We start from the raw sequence: 17,763 nt of genomic DNA on the forward strand, positions 1-17,763 counted from the left end.
CAAAAAGTGGATGAACAAATGCAGCAGCAAAAAAACAACCTTTTGGAAATGGGAATCAAGTGTTATTCTGAGCCCTGTGTAAGTACTTGTCAGTTTTGCAATAAATATTCAACATTGTGTTGTACACTAAACCAATTAAGCTGGGGTGCACAAGAAAGAGGTGTTAGTTATCTTCACACTGGCATGCAAGAAGTGGGTTTCTGAACATCAAAGGAAATGAAACTTGTGAGAGGAAAATCAGAACAAAAACATACCACACAATTAGAAGAACAATTATAAAAGAAGCAAAGACTACAAGGGAAATACCCAATTTTCATCAGTTAAAATCTAAGTAACAAAGCCTTTAAAATTTAAAAAAGTAAGAATTGCCATATGCTATTCACTTATGGAGCAGGAAACATTACTAGGCTTGGGCAGCAATGACAACTTGATTATGCAAGACAGGACCCTCAAGTTTAGCACACCTCTTAATGCAAGTGAAAACTCAGACATCCAGGTCAAAGGAAGTTAGAAGCCCTGATCATTGTCAATCAATAGTCATCCAAGGTAGCAATTAAATGGGAGCCTAACTGAGCAAATGGAAGAAAGGGTCCAGGCAAAGGCAACAACGTAATGATGGTGGAAGGTCACTGGGGGCAGGGTCTGCTTTTAGTAGAGGTTTTACTGAAGACTAGATTCAACCCTGGCTCCCCCACCATGTTATAAAGCAGTAAACATGATAGGCATGGAAAAATACTGTGCAAGGCAGACATAAGTGCATAGACAAAACACAAATACATTTAAACTAATGGAATTTAATGAAATGATTTGAAATCTAGTTTAACTTCAATTTTTTTTAGGGGGGGGGGGATCAGCAAAACAAAGACTAAATCTAATGAAAACAGGTTACGTTAATTTGACTACTTCATCTGATGAAATCTTTTCAAGGGCCCCAAGGAAGAAGCTCCGATTCAGGCTCATCTGAAGTGGTCATGCAATATCAGGACAGCTAAAGAAACAAGCTAAACAGTTGCCTGTGTTGTTACCATCAAACAGTGTGGACCCCCAAGAGTTCACACACATTAAGCCAGTATTGTCGACATTTGCTTTTTCGTTTACTCAGATAAAGCATCTTTCAGAATCAAGTGCTATGTTTTTTTATGTGGCTTTTCCAAAAAGCAGAGAAACGGACATTAGAAACTTAGCTTAGCTTACAGTGAAACTCCTACTGAACGCACACATTGCTATTTTTCTTTTAAGCTCAAAAGCAACAATGCTTAAACATCCATATGCCTTAAAACTGCTAGGCCTTCCTGTGCAATCTATGTTTTAAAGGATTAACTAGAATATTGGGGAAAATGTACTTCTGAAAAGTTAATAAGGTGTGGCATAACTTTAAACAAACCACAAAGTTAACATTTTTAATGTTTAACTGGCAACGCACTGAGGAATCAGATGTACTTCTGAAGGCAGATTTCACTATGAAAATTATATTGTTTAAGTTTTATAAGAAATTAACCATGCCTTCAACTAAGTTATTTATTGCAAGAGCCATATGTAATTCCACTCATAATGGTTGACAGTCTACAAGCAATCTAAACCCTTCCAACAACATTAAAACAAAACTGCAGAGCAAGCTACCACTGACCTTTGTTTCTGACCGGAAGTGTTGCAGAGACATTGGCAGGGGGTTTGTCAGGCTCCTGGGGAGGGACGACCATGGGCAGGGCTTGCACAGGTACACGAGGAGCCTAAAACATTGGACAACGCAATTGCTAACATTTCTTCACTTTCACTATACTAGAAATTAAACTTAAAATGTTATTCACATATTTAAACAATGAGTTTAGCTGCAACAGAACCATCAGGGTTCTAAAACCAGACTCTGCCTAGCTGTCGATTTAAAGGGAAGTGCAAGCATAATGTCCTTGTGCAGCCGCCCAGAGCCTCGAACACTTAGGCAGAATTTGGGCCAATGTAACAAGGGCATTACATTATTAAGGAAACGGATGCTAGCCCCAATCACCAGCATTTTTTTCTTACACATTTATTATTGTGCATCACAAACAGGAGGACTACTCAGGCCAGAAAACAAACGTTTACTTTTAAAGTGCAGTTTTGCAACTTCCAGAAAGAACAAATGGAAAACAGGAATGCATAAACAGTCTACAAAGATGGAAGATGCAAGTATAAGGATAGACGATGCAAGGGAATTTTATCAATTGGCTTTGGGGATTTCAACCATTTCCTCAATAAGCAGTTTGAATTTGTTTGTTTTTTGTTTGAAGAACATTGAGGTTCAGAATGTTCCCTACTACACAACCAACAAGACATTCGAAGGAAAACCCTGAATCTTACAGAACCCTTCAGAGGACAAATTGCAGCTCATTAGGACACACTTTCATTGAAAATGTAGACAACATTTAGAGGTCTGATTTTCAATTCATCACAATGCGTTCTATGATTCACACTGTGTTCATGGTGTTGGGAATCATGTTGCAGCTATCTGTGCTTAAAAGCCAGATAGGTGCAGCGTTCCCTCAACATGACAAGCAAAAGAAAAATACTTAGGCTAGAGTTTGATTAAATGCTTGAATAGGGATATCCTATAAGGTATTGGGGACATGGATCCATGTCCTGCGTAGTCTGCCTGCTAATGGAACAAGTAGGGGAAACAAGAGAGTCTGTTTGTCTCAACCAACATTAAGTATGTTCCCGTGCTGCACCTTCCTTCTTCATATCGTTAGCAGTCAATCATGAGAACATAGCACACGAAAGGGAAACGGTCTACACATTCCCAGGGCGTAAGAAACAGTCTGTTTCTGATTTGTAAATTACAACATAAATGAGACTTTAAAAACGAACGCATACTTTAAACAGCTACATCTATACCAACATAGCAATGACCCTTAGGAAAGCAGCATGTATGACTTGGAAGAAAATTCTTAAGAATATATGTTAATATTCTATATTTCATTCATGTATGGCATATTGCCTAAACTTATTGTTAAAAAACCAAAGTAGCAAGGCATATGCATTTAAACGGCTGTTGGAGCCTAGCTTATGCCTGCAAATTTTTGTTTGCCAAATTCGTGTAGGCAACAGTATCAAGGTTAAGCAGCTGCCAAACATTCCATTAATCTGTATTTCTATAATGCTCTAGCACAATATAAAGTTAACAGACCGTTTTTGTTTTTTCAAGCACTCTACAGTTACTGGTCTGTACAATGAAAGGGTTTGACCTATCCATAACTGGTTAGCCGGTGTGTAGTGCTGGATGGCTTCACTGAAATGCAACTTAAAATAGGTTATTTGCTGTTATTTTCTAAGTACTGATGTACAAAAACAGATCTCGCTGTTCAAAAGCTCTCTTAAGTTGGACAAAATTTTACCAATTAAGTTTATCTTAAACCTTTTATTTAGAACATTACAATTTAGGTCCATCTTCAGTATTACATAATTTGCAACTCCACTGTAAGTATATAAACTCTTGTTTATGTGGACTATTTACTTGCCTTATACTGAACCACATCTATTCCAGAATAAGCAAAATCATGTAATTCAGGAAGCATCATATGAAAGTGAAATTCATTGAGCACAGGCATGGTCAATCCTATTAGTTATGAAAACGTGATACCATTGACTCCCCTACTTAGATTAGTAATACCCATACAGAAGAAGGCTGCACACACACTCGGATGTGGGGATGGCGCTAGAGGATTTGTATAGCACTACAATTAGAAAAAGACAGATCTCTGATTTAAGAGTACAAAACCAAGGTGCTGTGTACATGGTCTCGAGCTGCGAACTGCTGTAATTTTATTCCAGGTGTTAAGGTACAATAATGTCATGGGGTTATTACATACTCTACACCGTGGCCAATACTCAAATAGATATTTTTGAGCGAGAAATGGCGTTCAACTTAGAGTATTTAAGTTGCCCTTAAATTACTGGTATGACATTTCTTGATACACTTTCGTGTAAGAATACATTGTAGGATGAAGCAAGTTGAGACCGCAATCTGATTACAGCAACAATACTGATCTGGAATATTGCTCTAAAATAATTAAATTCCGTCATATTAGTGAACACAATTCTAAGGGGGGGAAAAAACGTAACCTTTTGAATCCAACAACTGGAACAATATGTAATTTGGACACAGGTTCCTTGGTATAACTGCTGTACACAATGTAATTTCAGGATTTTGATCATGTCTTACTTGTCAGCAATTTATACCTCAACATCAGATCCCCTGCACAGCTACTTTTTAATTTTAACGTGAGAGCAGCAAATCTGCTCCCCGGTTTCGATCTGATGCAATTAACAGTTACAGATCTTACAAGTTTCTTTAAAAAAAATATATATACATGATTATTGGATTAGTCTTCTACTATATAGTCATTGATTTTGTATTTACTGTTGTGGTGTTAACAAATCTGGATTTTTATAAGTCTATGAATAATGTTTTTCCTTTGGGTCATCCCTGTATGGGTCGAAATACGGCTTTAAGTGCAACCTTGTGGCAGCTATGTCAGATACTTCAATAGATACTAAACCACAATACACACAACAGAAAGGGAGAAGAACTTGGGAATACTAGAAATATGATTCACTTTAGTGCTTTTAATATTGAAATACTCAATTGATGCACTAAACTGAACACAAGATGCCTAACATTTTAAAATAACCATAGTTTGAATTGTTATAATGCTAATGAGATCACTGGCATCTTAAAACAGCGCAAGTCGAACAATACCACGGTCGACAGAAATGAGCTTTACCATCTCTTTTACACTTACAAGGACAGTCTACTGCAATGTTCGAATAGATACTTTTCTATTCCATGCATGATCTCTCCAACAATTTTCAATACAGTATTGCAATGAAAGGCTTGTTTAGCTCGCTGATGCCAGACAAATAATGGAATAATAGCATGTGTGTGGTGGGGTGGAAAGTCAGTGAATATGACAATTAAGACAACCATTATGAATCTCAGCCTCAGCAAGGACGATACAGAAATGAGTCTGTGGAGCAAAAATAAAAAAATAATTAAATTTAACCTAAACACAGAAGCAACAAGCAAATACAATGATTGGGCATCATAAATGCAGGGACACATCACTGAACACGTACCCCTATCAAATCTATTCTTTGTGATTTAAAGATGTTATTTATGATATATGGCATGTGCATTTCTACAACCAGAAAAACAGCAGATATCAAATGATGAGTGGACATGTATAGTTTATTTCCTTAGACTATCAATTAAATCAAATGAGTTGGAAGTTACTGTAGTATCCTCTGCATGACAGCTCCTAGTGCACACCTGCATTTGGAGAGCTGAGTAATACACTCTAGTGTCGGGCTAACCAGTGCAGAAGGCCTGTTGAAACATGATCTTTGAAATTATAGAATTAGCTGTGTGATGCGGAGTTCACAAAGAACCGTTGCCTCTTCTTGAACAGATTCACTTGGAATCAGCCGATCTGTAGACTGTCAACTTAGAAGGTATGACATCTGTTACACTGACATTGTGTAAACACCAGAAAACATAAGATGTTTAAAACAGTCCTTTAATACTTTCTTTTTAGAGGGTTTTCAGCCTTTGCTCTTAAAAATAATTACTTCGATACAGTGTGGGGTATAAGAGCCAAATCTGATATTACTCGCATTTGGCTAAATTTGGATAGCAATAGTCTGAGTACTGGTGTTCATTAAACAGTCGGTCAAAGAGCATACTCGGCCTTGCAGAGTGCAACCAAACTGGAAAGATAAAGATTAAGCCATCCACAAGAATGAGGAAAAGTAGAACTTGGACCCCACCACAGTCCATAATCATCTCTAAAGTGCCACAGAGATTATGTCTTGCTTTAGGTGCGAAGCATTGTTTTTTTGGTATATAAGAAGTGTCAACTCGTATGAAGTGGCGTTTTACCTTTAACATCAGAAGTGCTTGGCTATCTGGCAGTACAGCATTTTGCTGATGGGGCTACTGCAGCCTATCAGTGTTTCCTCTGCAAGCAATTATTTTATACCATGAATTCATTTTGTGTTACATGAACCCTCCCCTTATTTATTCAAAGTTTACCTTGTTGCTGTGATACAGTGGCATGTCCCTGAAGTTAATCATAAGAAAATCGAATCCATCTCTTCAAGGGGTACGGAGCACATTACCCTGCTCTTTGTGAGAGAATGTTTTTGTCATTGGAGGCATCACTAGAATGACCAACATTATTGCACTTGTTAAAAAATAGGCAAAGGGGAGAGTAACAAAACCTACAGGATTTATTAGTGTGTTGAAACAGTGGTCTTGAACTGAACCAATAACTACAGGTTGTAGGACTTAATTGCAATGCATGAACTGGTTACTATATCATTCACTACTCAGAGTAGCAGAATGACTAACGGATGGTCAATTACCGGGTGACCTTGTAATTCAAAATATTTATTTGTAATGCATTATAGCCGACAAGCTTTTATATCGGAGCTAGAACACTATGCATCTTTGGAGAACGTAAAGCCAATCATGTTTCTTCAGACAGATGGATTGTGCCATGGGTCCATGTTTGTCCTGTAGTTAAGTTATATTGTACAGAATTCTTTATAGACCAGTTTTCCGTATTTCTTTATAATTTGCACCTCTCTGTGCCTGTCATTTGTTGGTGCAGACAAACGGGGCTAGAAAACTGTCCTATTTGTAACACTGTGCAGATTCAGTGCTAATCAGATGCCAACACTGTGTGCTGTTGAATCTTGGAACCTGATTCTCCCTGAACCTGCACAATGTTATAAATAGGCCAATTCCTCAAAAAGCACGTGCATGGCATTTGAACTTTCAACTGGCATACTATGGCTAATTTATCACCTGCAGAGTTAACACTGCAGTACTCTATTCAGCAAAACTCACCACTGTCAGAGAGCCAGTCAGGCACCGCTGAGTTTTCAGCAAAATTCCATTTAATAAGAAAGCATGTGCATTAGTAGACTCTTGTGGAGAAATGACTATTTGCCAGGATATGGCAAGAGAGCAGAACAATGCACAGTGGTCCACACCTTAAGTTTGCTTTCAATAGGATTATCTACTGGAACCATTGAAATTACGTGAGTTGACTGTATGCATTAACAGCAGTTTATCTACAGAAAGGTGAATTATTTGCACATAAAGCGATTAGTGTCAATTATATTGATAGTACAATTAATAAATGGCTGCTCCAGCATATTGCAGGTATGAATGAGCAATTCATCTCAGAATTACAGCCATTAACGCAGTGGGGTAGGTGTTGAGTGAAATGCCAGCTACATTTCTGACAGTGAAACGTAAATACAGTAAAAACACAATACAAGTGGAAATAATGAATTCCATACTTACAATAAAGGCCAGGGAATTCTTCAGCTAAAGCATCAAGTACATTATCGGCTGCAAGCAGGTGATCACAAATTATAGTCTATTAATAACACTACAGACGTTCAGCACTAGACTACCTAGTTACATACCCGATTTAGATCATGGGACGGTGGGGTCAACTGAGCGACATCAGGTGGAGAAGCAGAAAGCAAGTTGTTAGGGTAATCCAACAGATAGCACACTACACTGGTATGTCCTCCCTTTGCAGCTTCTATCAACATGGTTGAGCCATCCTATTAAAAACAAAAATCTTACATTATAATTCACAAAAGCATACTGCAAATTGATTTTCAATGGTGTTCTCTATAAACATAGAAGAAAATAAAAATACGGAGAGAAAAAACAACCAAGAAAAGGTTACTTATCTGTATTTATTCTAGATTTCCATGCAAAACACAATTTCAACTTCTACTGCTTAGTCTGTGAAAACCATCTTGGATTAAAAAAAGAAAATCTAAGTATCAACAAGAACCATATGAATAAGTCATGAGGCCAAACAAACTCACAATGCCACACACCACTTTTGGATTGCATTTTTCCTGACTAGGATAATTGAAGGATTAATTAAAATAAAAGTGAAAAATAATGTTAAAACTCTACAGGGGAGGCTGGAGGATTTCAGCTAAAACTAGATTACTCGAGTTGCCAACCGTCATACATAAATGTTTTCCTATTTCAGGATCATCTAGATTACAGTTTGTGGAAAGCAAAAGCACTGTTCACATCTTCTAGAAGTATGCATGACGGTCAAGCATTAGCAAAAACATTCTTTAACTGTCTGCCCACTGTGGCTCCCGCCTTCATCATGTATCAGCACAGAATGCGTGCTTCAAAATTAGGTCACAGCTACATAAAGGTTGGGCCATGGATACGTTTAAGAAAGTTAGGAAACCCTTTTCTAGCTCACCGATTGTGCACTATGCCTAGAAACTACTGTCTTGTCATCTAAGGAGCAACAACTCTATACACAGTATGATCTAACATGCAATGGCATCCTTTGTTCTATTTAACCTTGCGAAACGTCTATGGAGAGTTGTGAAAAACAATTGCCAAAGACGTTTATAGACTTTTTCTGGTCACTAGAATACAAAAGTGCACAAATGGCATCAAATATCTCTTAGTTTGAATTTCCAAAATACAGTTAACTCAATTGTTTGATTAATGTGGAATATGGATGCCCCCTCAAGGAAAACTACGAATGAGTATACAAAACTACACTGGCCCTGCATATGGCTGATGTACCATAAGCTCTTGAAATAACATCAAAAAAGTAGACCGACAATCTTCAGGGGATGTTCCACTGAAAATGAATGCATCAGCTCAAATGGAGATTGCATTAAACTTGTTAGTAATGTATTCAGGTGACAGTTGGTGAGGCGTGGCTCAGCGGCTATATACTCAAGGTCCTCAGAAAAAAGGATGCATGATTGGCGTGTAGAACAGAAATGGAATATGCTGAGATGAAACACACCTGCATTGCATAGTAAAGTTGTGCTGTCCACCATGTAACAGACTAATCTGCTTTATTGATCAGAGTAAACATGAGAAGCCTGAAAAATGTGGCCAGCAAAAAGGAATGACACTGTCATTGGTTTAGATGAGACCAAGACCTTTATAAAGCTACAGGGCCTTTGGCAGAAACTGAAATCCGGCCTTGACCACAAAGATGGACAAGTACTGCCAGAGAGATACTACTACCAAGCCTCTGAGCTACTACTTAATTTGTTCTTAGTCATCTCAGGACCAAGAAACCCAGACTAGGAGCAGTACCTCTGTGCGCCTTGCATTCTCAATCCAGATAGTGCTCAAGACTGGGAGGAATGCAGTCACTCTGATGCTCCATCTCTGATGCTGTAATCTGTGAAAAGAAAGGAGAGCTGCCTGCACAAGAAGTGGGCTTTTTGCCTACAATAAGAGTGGCCTGGTTTCAGAACCCAGGTAAGATAGCTTAGACAGTCTGCCCTACGAGTGAGAAAATAATCACAACCAAAGTGGCCAGGAGTAAACAAGAGCATTAGATGGGTCATAGAGCTGCATCGTCACTAACAAGAGGGTGAGTCTGCACAACCCTAGAATCGGCACCCATAAGGTAGCCAATAGCCCCTCTCTCAGGCTCACAGAGCTAGTCTGTGTTTCTGGCTCATTGAGGCAGTTTGTGTTTGCACCCTAGGTTCTGTTTAAATGTAACCATCTTTTTAACTTACAGTTCCAGAGCGTCCACAAAGAAGCAAAGGCCAGATAGATTTTCAAAACTCACTTGGCAGCAACAAGTGGATTTCACACTTCAGTTCCCTCCACTACCCAGTAAAAGCACTCGAGGACTAACCAACTGTTAACTGGTTCAATGTCCATCTGGCCCCTATACAATCTAGAAATACCAATGGGGTTCTGGGATTATGTGGCTAGAAGAGGGACAGTTACCAGACACAGTGGTGACTTGACACAAGAAGCAGCAGAAAAAACAAACCTTAATGAATAGTTATCTCTGCGCTAGAAGGTGTCAGCACCTCCTAAGCTTTGACACAGTCTTGGTTTTATCTTTCTTTTACGTGCCTGTAAAATAAGAAATGTTCTTTCCAAAGAAAGCACGATCTGGGAATTTATATTATTTGAGTTATCTACTGTATTATACTGTATGTGAGTTTAGCTCACCCTCAGCATCTCGAAGGAAGCCTAAAACACACATCATCCCAGTGAGTTTAGTGCCCAAGAGAAAGGAGACACTTGGTTAGCCAAATGAAATGGATTACTGTTTTTGACCATGGAATACTAGTGGTGAATTACAGAATACCAAATGGCTACTGCCCAGTGACCACAGACTTCCCTAAGACCCCTAAGAAAATGCATCATGATTCTTGTAGTTTTCCAATTGGCATACCAATCTGTACTGCACAATGTCTTTTTCCTCAGGCTTTAGAGCAGTCAGATATTACTAGCCAGTAACTGTTAACGTTATTGTTGTTAACCAAAAATACAGGAGCCCTACTTGTACATGTGGGCTAATCCTCCGTTGGGACAAAAAGCAAAAAAACTTTTTACAGTCTAACCTTCACCCACCAGGGTCTCGCCTAGTTAAATAAACTATAGTCACATCACTGGTACCAGCGGTGATGTGATTCTGGGATATTTAACCAAGCAGACCCTGACTAAAGTGTGACAATAGGCTCACCTCATCGCCATTGGAATTATTAAGCACTATTAGTGCTTTTTACATATACTGAGGAACAAAACACCAAGTAGGTATTTTGAGTCGGTAGCCACCGTCAACGACAACAGCCACCGAAAACGGCAGCCACCGTCGATGTAGAAGACACCGTCGATGTAGAAGACACCGTCGATGTAGAAGACACCGTCGATGTAGAAGACACCGTCGATGTAGAAGACACCGCCCAACGTCGATGTAGAAGACACCGCCCAACGTCGATGTAGAAGACACCGCCCAACGTCGATGTAGAAGACACCGCCCAACGTCGATGTAGAAGACACCGCCAAAGTTGATGAGGAAGACACCGCCAAAGTTGATGAGGAAGACACCGCCAAAGTTGATGTAGGAGACACCGCCAAAGTTGATGTAGGAGACACCGCCAAAGTTGATGTAGGAGACACCGCCAAAGTTGATGTAGGAGACACCGCCAAAGTTGATGTAGGAGACACCGCCAAAGTTGATGTAGGAGACACCGCCAAAGTTGATGTAGAAGACACCACTGCCTTCAACAAAGCATCTTCTGTTGATGTACAGCGTCAAATACTTCACAGACGCATCAGTCACGATCAAGACCAACATACATGACATCAAGGTCTAGATCTCCACCAATGCTCTTGTCACCAAGATAGCTGCATAGCTTAAGCAATCTGAGAAGGGGTAAGTCTGGTTCAGATTACCTTTGAACATATTTGCCCTCAAGGAACAAGCAGGACTCTTAGGAGAAGCCCCTTCTGCTCCGTCTCCAGTCGGACAGATATCCCCTCCAAGAAAACTGAAATCACAGGTGAGAAAGCATCAAACTTGTTCTAGTCCTAGAAGATCTGCCTCTTCTCACTCCAGGTGATCAGGTAGAAGATCAGCACGGTCTCAATCCCACCATGGGAGGTACACACCTACAACTACCTCATGATCTTCTATATGGGATTTCTTTCTAAACCTAACAGCCACTCCTCCAGCTAGAGTATCTCCAGCAGACTATCTCTCCCCCTTTAATGATGTTCAATTTCGTAGCCCCGCTCACTAATGCATTACGATGCCCACCATAACTACGTCAACTTCAGTCATCTTTGAGACTCTACACCCAAGGACCTCTTCTAGACCTCTACTGCCTTTGGTCCCAGGTCATTTAGAGCCAGCAATGTGGTTATTCTAGACGCATGCATCAATTTGGTCTGTTCCTTCCAGACTTTTAAAGAGGTACAAGCCACCAGATCAGGAACTCCGTTTTTTAGGTCAAGCCTGAGCAGCGCCTGCGCTGCTGCAAGGCATGCAGGAGTGGAATATGGCTTTGAAGCCCCGACCACACTCAGCCTATATTTTTAATTGGCTTGTGTCATTATCCTTCGTAAACGCTGGCTTGAGAGTCATTATTAGGCTTGTTAGTTCCTCTTAGACCCACCTTGTCTTCATTTGTTACCTCCCATAACGACTGGACCTTTTACTTGTTGTTGTTACATAGTCTGCTTTATAAGTTGGTGAGCACTATTGTATTTAATGCTCTTTCCCTATTCCACCCACTACCTAGCACCATGCCGACTGCTTTTATTTTAATTTTTACTAATGGCGGTCCACTATGCCTCCTGCTTTTATTTTAATTTTTTACTAATGGCGGTCGACTACAACTATAGAGGCCATGTTTTTTAAATGTATTTTAGCAGCGCGGTCCGCATTTAGCGGCTACGCTTACTAATTATTATTTATTTTGTTTACTAGCGCCTATGCGGCGCTTTCACATTAATGAAGGCCGCACCACTTTCTTTACACAAACCGCATCTAAAGAAAGGTATGCGGCCGACATTAAAGTGAAAACGCGGCATTGGCGCTTTCACCCAAAAAAAAAAATCTATTTGTCACGTCGCGGTGTCACTTTAATGTCGAACAAGCCCCTTTCTTTAGACGCAGCTTCTCTAAAGAAAGAGGAGCTGCCTTCATAAATGTGAAAGCGCTGCATGGGCGAAAGTAAAAAATATATATTTATTTGCAATGCAATAGGGCTCGCATTCGCAAGAGTTTAAGCTATTGAATTTCCAGTAGCTTAAACTCTTGTCATTGCGAGACCTATTGCATTGCAAATGCTTGTTGTAGGAAGTTGGCTCTATATTTATACTATACCAAAATGAGGTAAAGTGTGCACAGAGTCCGGTGGAACCCTGAAGGTAGGCAGAGATAAAAGTAGATCAGAGGGTAGTGTTAAGCATTTGTTTTAGGCTTTATCAGAGAGTACTGTTAAGCATTAGTTGTAGGCTTTATCAGAGATTAGTGTTAAGCATTTGTTGTACACACTCAATCAGCAAATGATGTCACACACTCAAAGACTGAACAGACCAATTTGGTTTGTATAAAAATATTAAGTTATTTTATTTCTAGAGCCAAGCCAAGCCTGGCACAGGTCAGTGAAATAAATACTTTGCAAAATCTTATGCAGTGTTTTACAATTGAGTGCAGGTTCAAATACAGTTGATTGAAAACCAGGTAAGTGAAAATGTCGAAATTACTTTTCAGCTTACTTTTCAGCTTACTTTAAGTTACTTTTTATACTCATTGTGATATGCCTAGATATCACACTGACATTTCCTAGAGAGAAGGTAAGTAAAATCAGTTTTGCACAGTTCTAGCTTTTCAGGTCAACTCCACACAGAACATTTTTCAAGGAAAAACAGTCAATGTAGTTGTATGGAGAGAAATTAAGTTAGCGTTCAACAGGTAAGTACTCTGTCTTTGGGGTTGAGTTTCAGGGGTTAGAACAAGAGTTCTCACACAGTCGAGGATGCACCCTCAGCAGCACTAGGGCGGCCGGGTGCAGAGTGCTAAGGTCCATTTTATCCAATGGGGGATAGGGGCCTCCAGTTGGTGGCTGCTCACAAGCAGGCCACAAGGTTGTGGGAGCAAAGCTCCTGGTGTTAGGCTCAAGGCAAAGGGGGATCCAAGTTAGCACCCAAAGAACACCCACAGTGGCGTAGGGGAGGCTTGGTGCGGGGTGCTGTTTTGGCGTTGGGTGCCCTGTTGGTTTCAAAAGGGATTCTCCGGTTTTGACAAAGACTGCAGGCTCGGGGACGAAGTTCTTCTGGAGGTGACCACCAGTTGGAGAGGTAAGTTGGGATGCCTGGGGATGCTGGGACACCATCGGTTGAGCCACCCAGCCGTGGGACTTCAGGTGCAGGGCTGTCTTCAGGCGTTGGGTTTTCTTACCAGCTGCAGTTGCGGTCGGGGGATCCTCCAGAATGAGATTGCAGGCGTCGTGGAGAGGGTCGAGGCAAGTCAGATCACCAGATCTCAGGTCAGGATCACCGGGGAGACCTCCTCGTGGTGTTGGGCCACTCAAACCCGGGCCGTGGGCGACAGGTTTAGAGTGGTGCAGACTAACGGATTTGGCCTGAGCTGTAGTCTGTGGGTGAGTAAATCTGGTGCTCAAGGGAGACAGTCTTTTCTGTGGAAGGCAGGGCAGGTCCATGGGGTTCTTGAGGTTGCTGGCTGCAGGACACACCGGAGTTTTGCTTCTGCAGGTTCGAGGTGGGAACAGGCTGGTAGGGCTGGGGCCAAGTCAGTGGGTGTCCTCCTCCTCTTAGCTTTGGCACGGCTGATCGGTCCATCTTATCTTCTTGGTCGTTGCTTGTCTGAGGAGGCAAGGTTCAGGGGTGTCACTAAATACTAGATTTAGGGGCGTTACAGGTAATTAAAAGGTTGGGCCCAATGGGTCCCTTCCTTGGGGTGGGTACACCTCCTATTATGCCACCCTCCAGTGAGAGGGGGGCATATGCTACACTCTGGTTGGCTGGGTCGTCCCATCTGCAAGATGGCGGGGACTGAGAGTTGTGCCTCACCTCGCCTCCCCCACCTGAGGGGTAGGGTTTGCAAAGGTTGGCACACCTCCCTTGCTCACTTGGTTTTCCCGCCGATTCTCCCACCCAAGGGGGGGGGGGGGGGGGGGGGGGGGTCAGAACCAGTGGTGGCCAGTTGCTGGAAGCAGCAAAATACCCGTGAAAGCTCACAAAGGAGGCAAGCCTTTGAAGCTTTCCCTTCATGGACCCTGCTCATCCTGGGGGAGGAGGCTTGGTACCTCGTCCCAGGATGTACATTGTTTCAGACCTCCCCACGCTCTTCCCCCCACTCCCCCAAGAGGAGCAGACTCTCGACCAAGGGGTCCAGAAAGATGACTGGTGGTGGCAGCTGGTGAGCAGCCACTCAGCCTGGACACTAGTGTTAGGTTTCAGGGGGCATCTCTAAGATGCCCTCTGTGTGCATTTTTCATTAAATCCCACACTGGTATCAGCGTGGGTTTAATGTGCTGAGAAGTCAGATACCAAACCTTCCAGTTTTCAGTAAGGCCTTTATGGTACTGTGGAGTTTGCAGTGACAAACTGCCAGCACCATATACTCTTAATGGCATTACTGCACTTACAATGTCTAAGACCATATTGTGCCACCCTTCAAGGTCCTGTGCCTAAAATAACACTGCCATTCCAGGCTGCGTCTTTTGGTGCAGAAAAAAGTGAAGAGTTGACATGGCACAAATCCCTGTGTGCCATGCCTACAACCTGCTGCCTATGGCATAGGTCAGCCTCCCTCTGGGTGGGTGCACTATGACTAGTAAGGGTACAGGTACATGAGCGCTGTACCCCTACAGTCTCTAAGCCAATTCTTAGACATTGTAAGTGCAGTAAAGCCATAAAGAGTATATGGTCTGGGAGTTGTCATTACAAACTCCACAGCACTATAATGGCTTTACTTAATTCTGGGAATTTTGGTATCAAAATTTTCAGCATAACAAACCCACAATGTTGCCAGTGTGGGATTATACAATGCACTCAAGAGTGAATCTTAGAGATGCCCCCTGAAAAACGACCAACCTGTGGTGGGGGGTCCCTGACTGGTAGACACCAGCCTGCCACCGCGAGACGTGTTTCTGGACCCATAGGGTGGGTGCCTTTGCTCCGTGAGCCCAAAAACTAAACTTTCCTGGGCAGAGGTGGTCACACCTGCTCCAGGCCAGGAAGAGCCATCTGTGGTAGGGGAGCTTCAAAGGCCTTGCCACCTTAGTAACGCAACTCCGAGATTCTCCTGCTATCAGGAGCAGGCCCCCTTCCTGTCTGCCCTCCTTTTCGGCAGGAAGACGGGCAGGAAACATTAGCCAGCCCAGAAGGTGTGCTCACCACTGCCAACCCCACCCCTCAGGTGGGGGAGGCGAGGTTGTGGAAACTACCAGAAATCGCTGTTAGCATGAGCTGAAGCCATTTTGGTTATGGCAGCCATTTTAGTTAGCCATGTGCTGGCCATGTGCTTCTCCCGTCTTCACTGTTGCCTGCCCTTGTATTTCGCTTGAGTCATCAACTATAGTTAACCCCTTCAGCACTGAGCCAATGTATGATCAGAAAGGCCTGTAGCTGCTAGAATGCACCTGTCTTAAATGTAACTGTCAGACTATTTCAACTGATGAAAGCAATTTCGTTACTCCTCCCACTCTGTTGACTAAGTAGTTTCTACTTGTCCATATATGTGAATAGCTATTCTTGGGTATACGTGTACCGCCTCTTTTTGAGTCTTCACGCTTACACAGCTATAAACTGGCCATAAAAGGCACATGGTTTCTGTACTCCTTGGACTACCTCCTACAGTGGCCTGAGGGTACTGTATTGACGTAGTTTCCTTCATGAGAGGTTAATCTATTTTCCTTGATATTACAGCTTCTGTGCCAATCTCTATTTTGTTAGTCTAAGGACTTAAGGACAAAGAAGGGCAAACCCATGCATCAGTGAGCCCCTGAAAAGGCTCACTCCCACAAGGTGATGGCCATTTTTTAGTGCCAGCCATCTTCCAGATGGCAGGCACTCTCCAATCGGGATAAGGGATTGTGCCCACTCCGCCACGTGGGGTGAGCACACCAAGGGTGTAGTCACCCGAAGGTCAATCGCCCAAGGTGAAAGGTAAGGTAAGGTGAAATTCGACCTCAAAAGACGCCCCTGCATCCAGCCGCCCTGCGCCTCGGAGGAGAGAACCCGAGGTGCACCTACATCCCTGAGCCCTTCAAACAACCTACCCAGCTGTTGGTTCCTGAAGAAGACTTCATTGACCGAGGCTGCAGCCAAAATACAAAACCGGGAATCCCCATTGAAAACAGAGCACCCAACGCCAAAACAGCACCCTGCACCCGCCCGCCCTGGAGCCGTGTGGGTGCACCTTGTGTGCTAACTCGGATCCTCCTTTGCCCTAAGTTTAAGTCCAGGAGCTTTGCTCCCAAAACCTTGTGGCCTGCTCGTTAGCAGCCACCAACTTGAGGCCCCCTATCCCCTATTGGATGACTTTGGGCCTCACCACTCTGCACCCGGCAGCCCTAGTGCCGCTGAGGGTGCTTTTAGAGTGCAGGCCTGATCCTGGGGGAACCCTGGTCCTAACCCCATAAACCCAACTCCCACAACCAAGTACTTACCCGTAAACCAATAACTTCATTTGCTCCCACAGGATAGCATTGACTGCTTTTCTTTGAAAATTCTTCCAAGTGTGGAGTTGGTTTGTATGAAACCTTGAAAAACTGCACATATACAAAAACTGAACAACTTTCCTTTTGTCTAGGAAACGTCACAGTGAGATATCGAGGCACATCATACTGATTAGCAAAAGTAACTTAAAAAGTAATCCCAGAAGTAACGTGTACAGTAATCTACAAAGTAACTGAAAAGTAATTTTGACTGTTGACTTACCTGTAAATCAACCAACAGCATTTTAATCTGCATTCAACTGTTATTCACTGCATACATCTTGCCAAGCATTATTTTACTTACCTGCACCAGGCCTGGCTAGGTTCTAGAAATAAAATAACTTAATATTTTAATACAAACAAAATTGGTTGAATGTGTGACACCACTCCTTGCCTAAGTGGGTACAACAAATGCTTAACACTACCCTCCGATAAACCATTACTGCTCGCCCCCACTACCACAAATGGAGTAAGGTATTGTCCACTTTTACCTCTGCCTACCTTGGGGTTCCACTGGACTCTGTGCACACTATACCTTAATTCTGTATAGTATATACAGAGCCAGCTTACTACAATAGGCTGCAATTGTTGTGAGCATAAATATTATTTTTTGCATTGATGTGTGTATGCATACATATATGTTTTATGTGATCCAGGCTACCCTGCATATGGGCAGGACTATTCAGTACTTATAACTGATGA

General features: G+C 42.2%; 1 protein-coding gene across 12 annotated transcripts in view; it reads right to left on the minus strand.

Annotated features, from left to right (window-relative positions):
• Nucleotides 1-17,763, minus strand: part of ANKRD17 (ankyrin repeat domain 17) — a 1,008,651-nt gene that overhangs the window by 637,097 nt on the left and 353,791 nt on the right. For all 12 annotated transcript variants that reach the window (XM_085636371.1, XM_085636340.1, XM_085636333.1 and 9 more), the window contains exons 13-14: nucleotides 7,474-7,617; nucleotides 1,628-1,730 (exon numbers count right to left, since the gene is read on the minus strand). In XM_085636371.1, coding sequence (XP_085492497.1) covers nucleotides 1,628-1,730; nucleotides 7,474-7,617 — 247 coding nt within the window. The remainder of the gene's footprint in view (nucleotides 1-1,627; nucleotides 1,731-7,473; nucleotides 7,618-17,763) is intronic.

This window comes from Triturus cristatus, chromosome 2_1 (assembly GCF_964204655.1).
Source record: "Triturus cristatus chromosome 2_1, aTriCri1.1, whole genome shotgun sequence".
Classification (NCBI taxonomy): domain Eukaryota; kingdom Metazoa; phylum Chordata; class Amphibia; order Caudata; family Salamandridae; genus Triturus; species Triturus cristatus.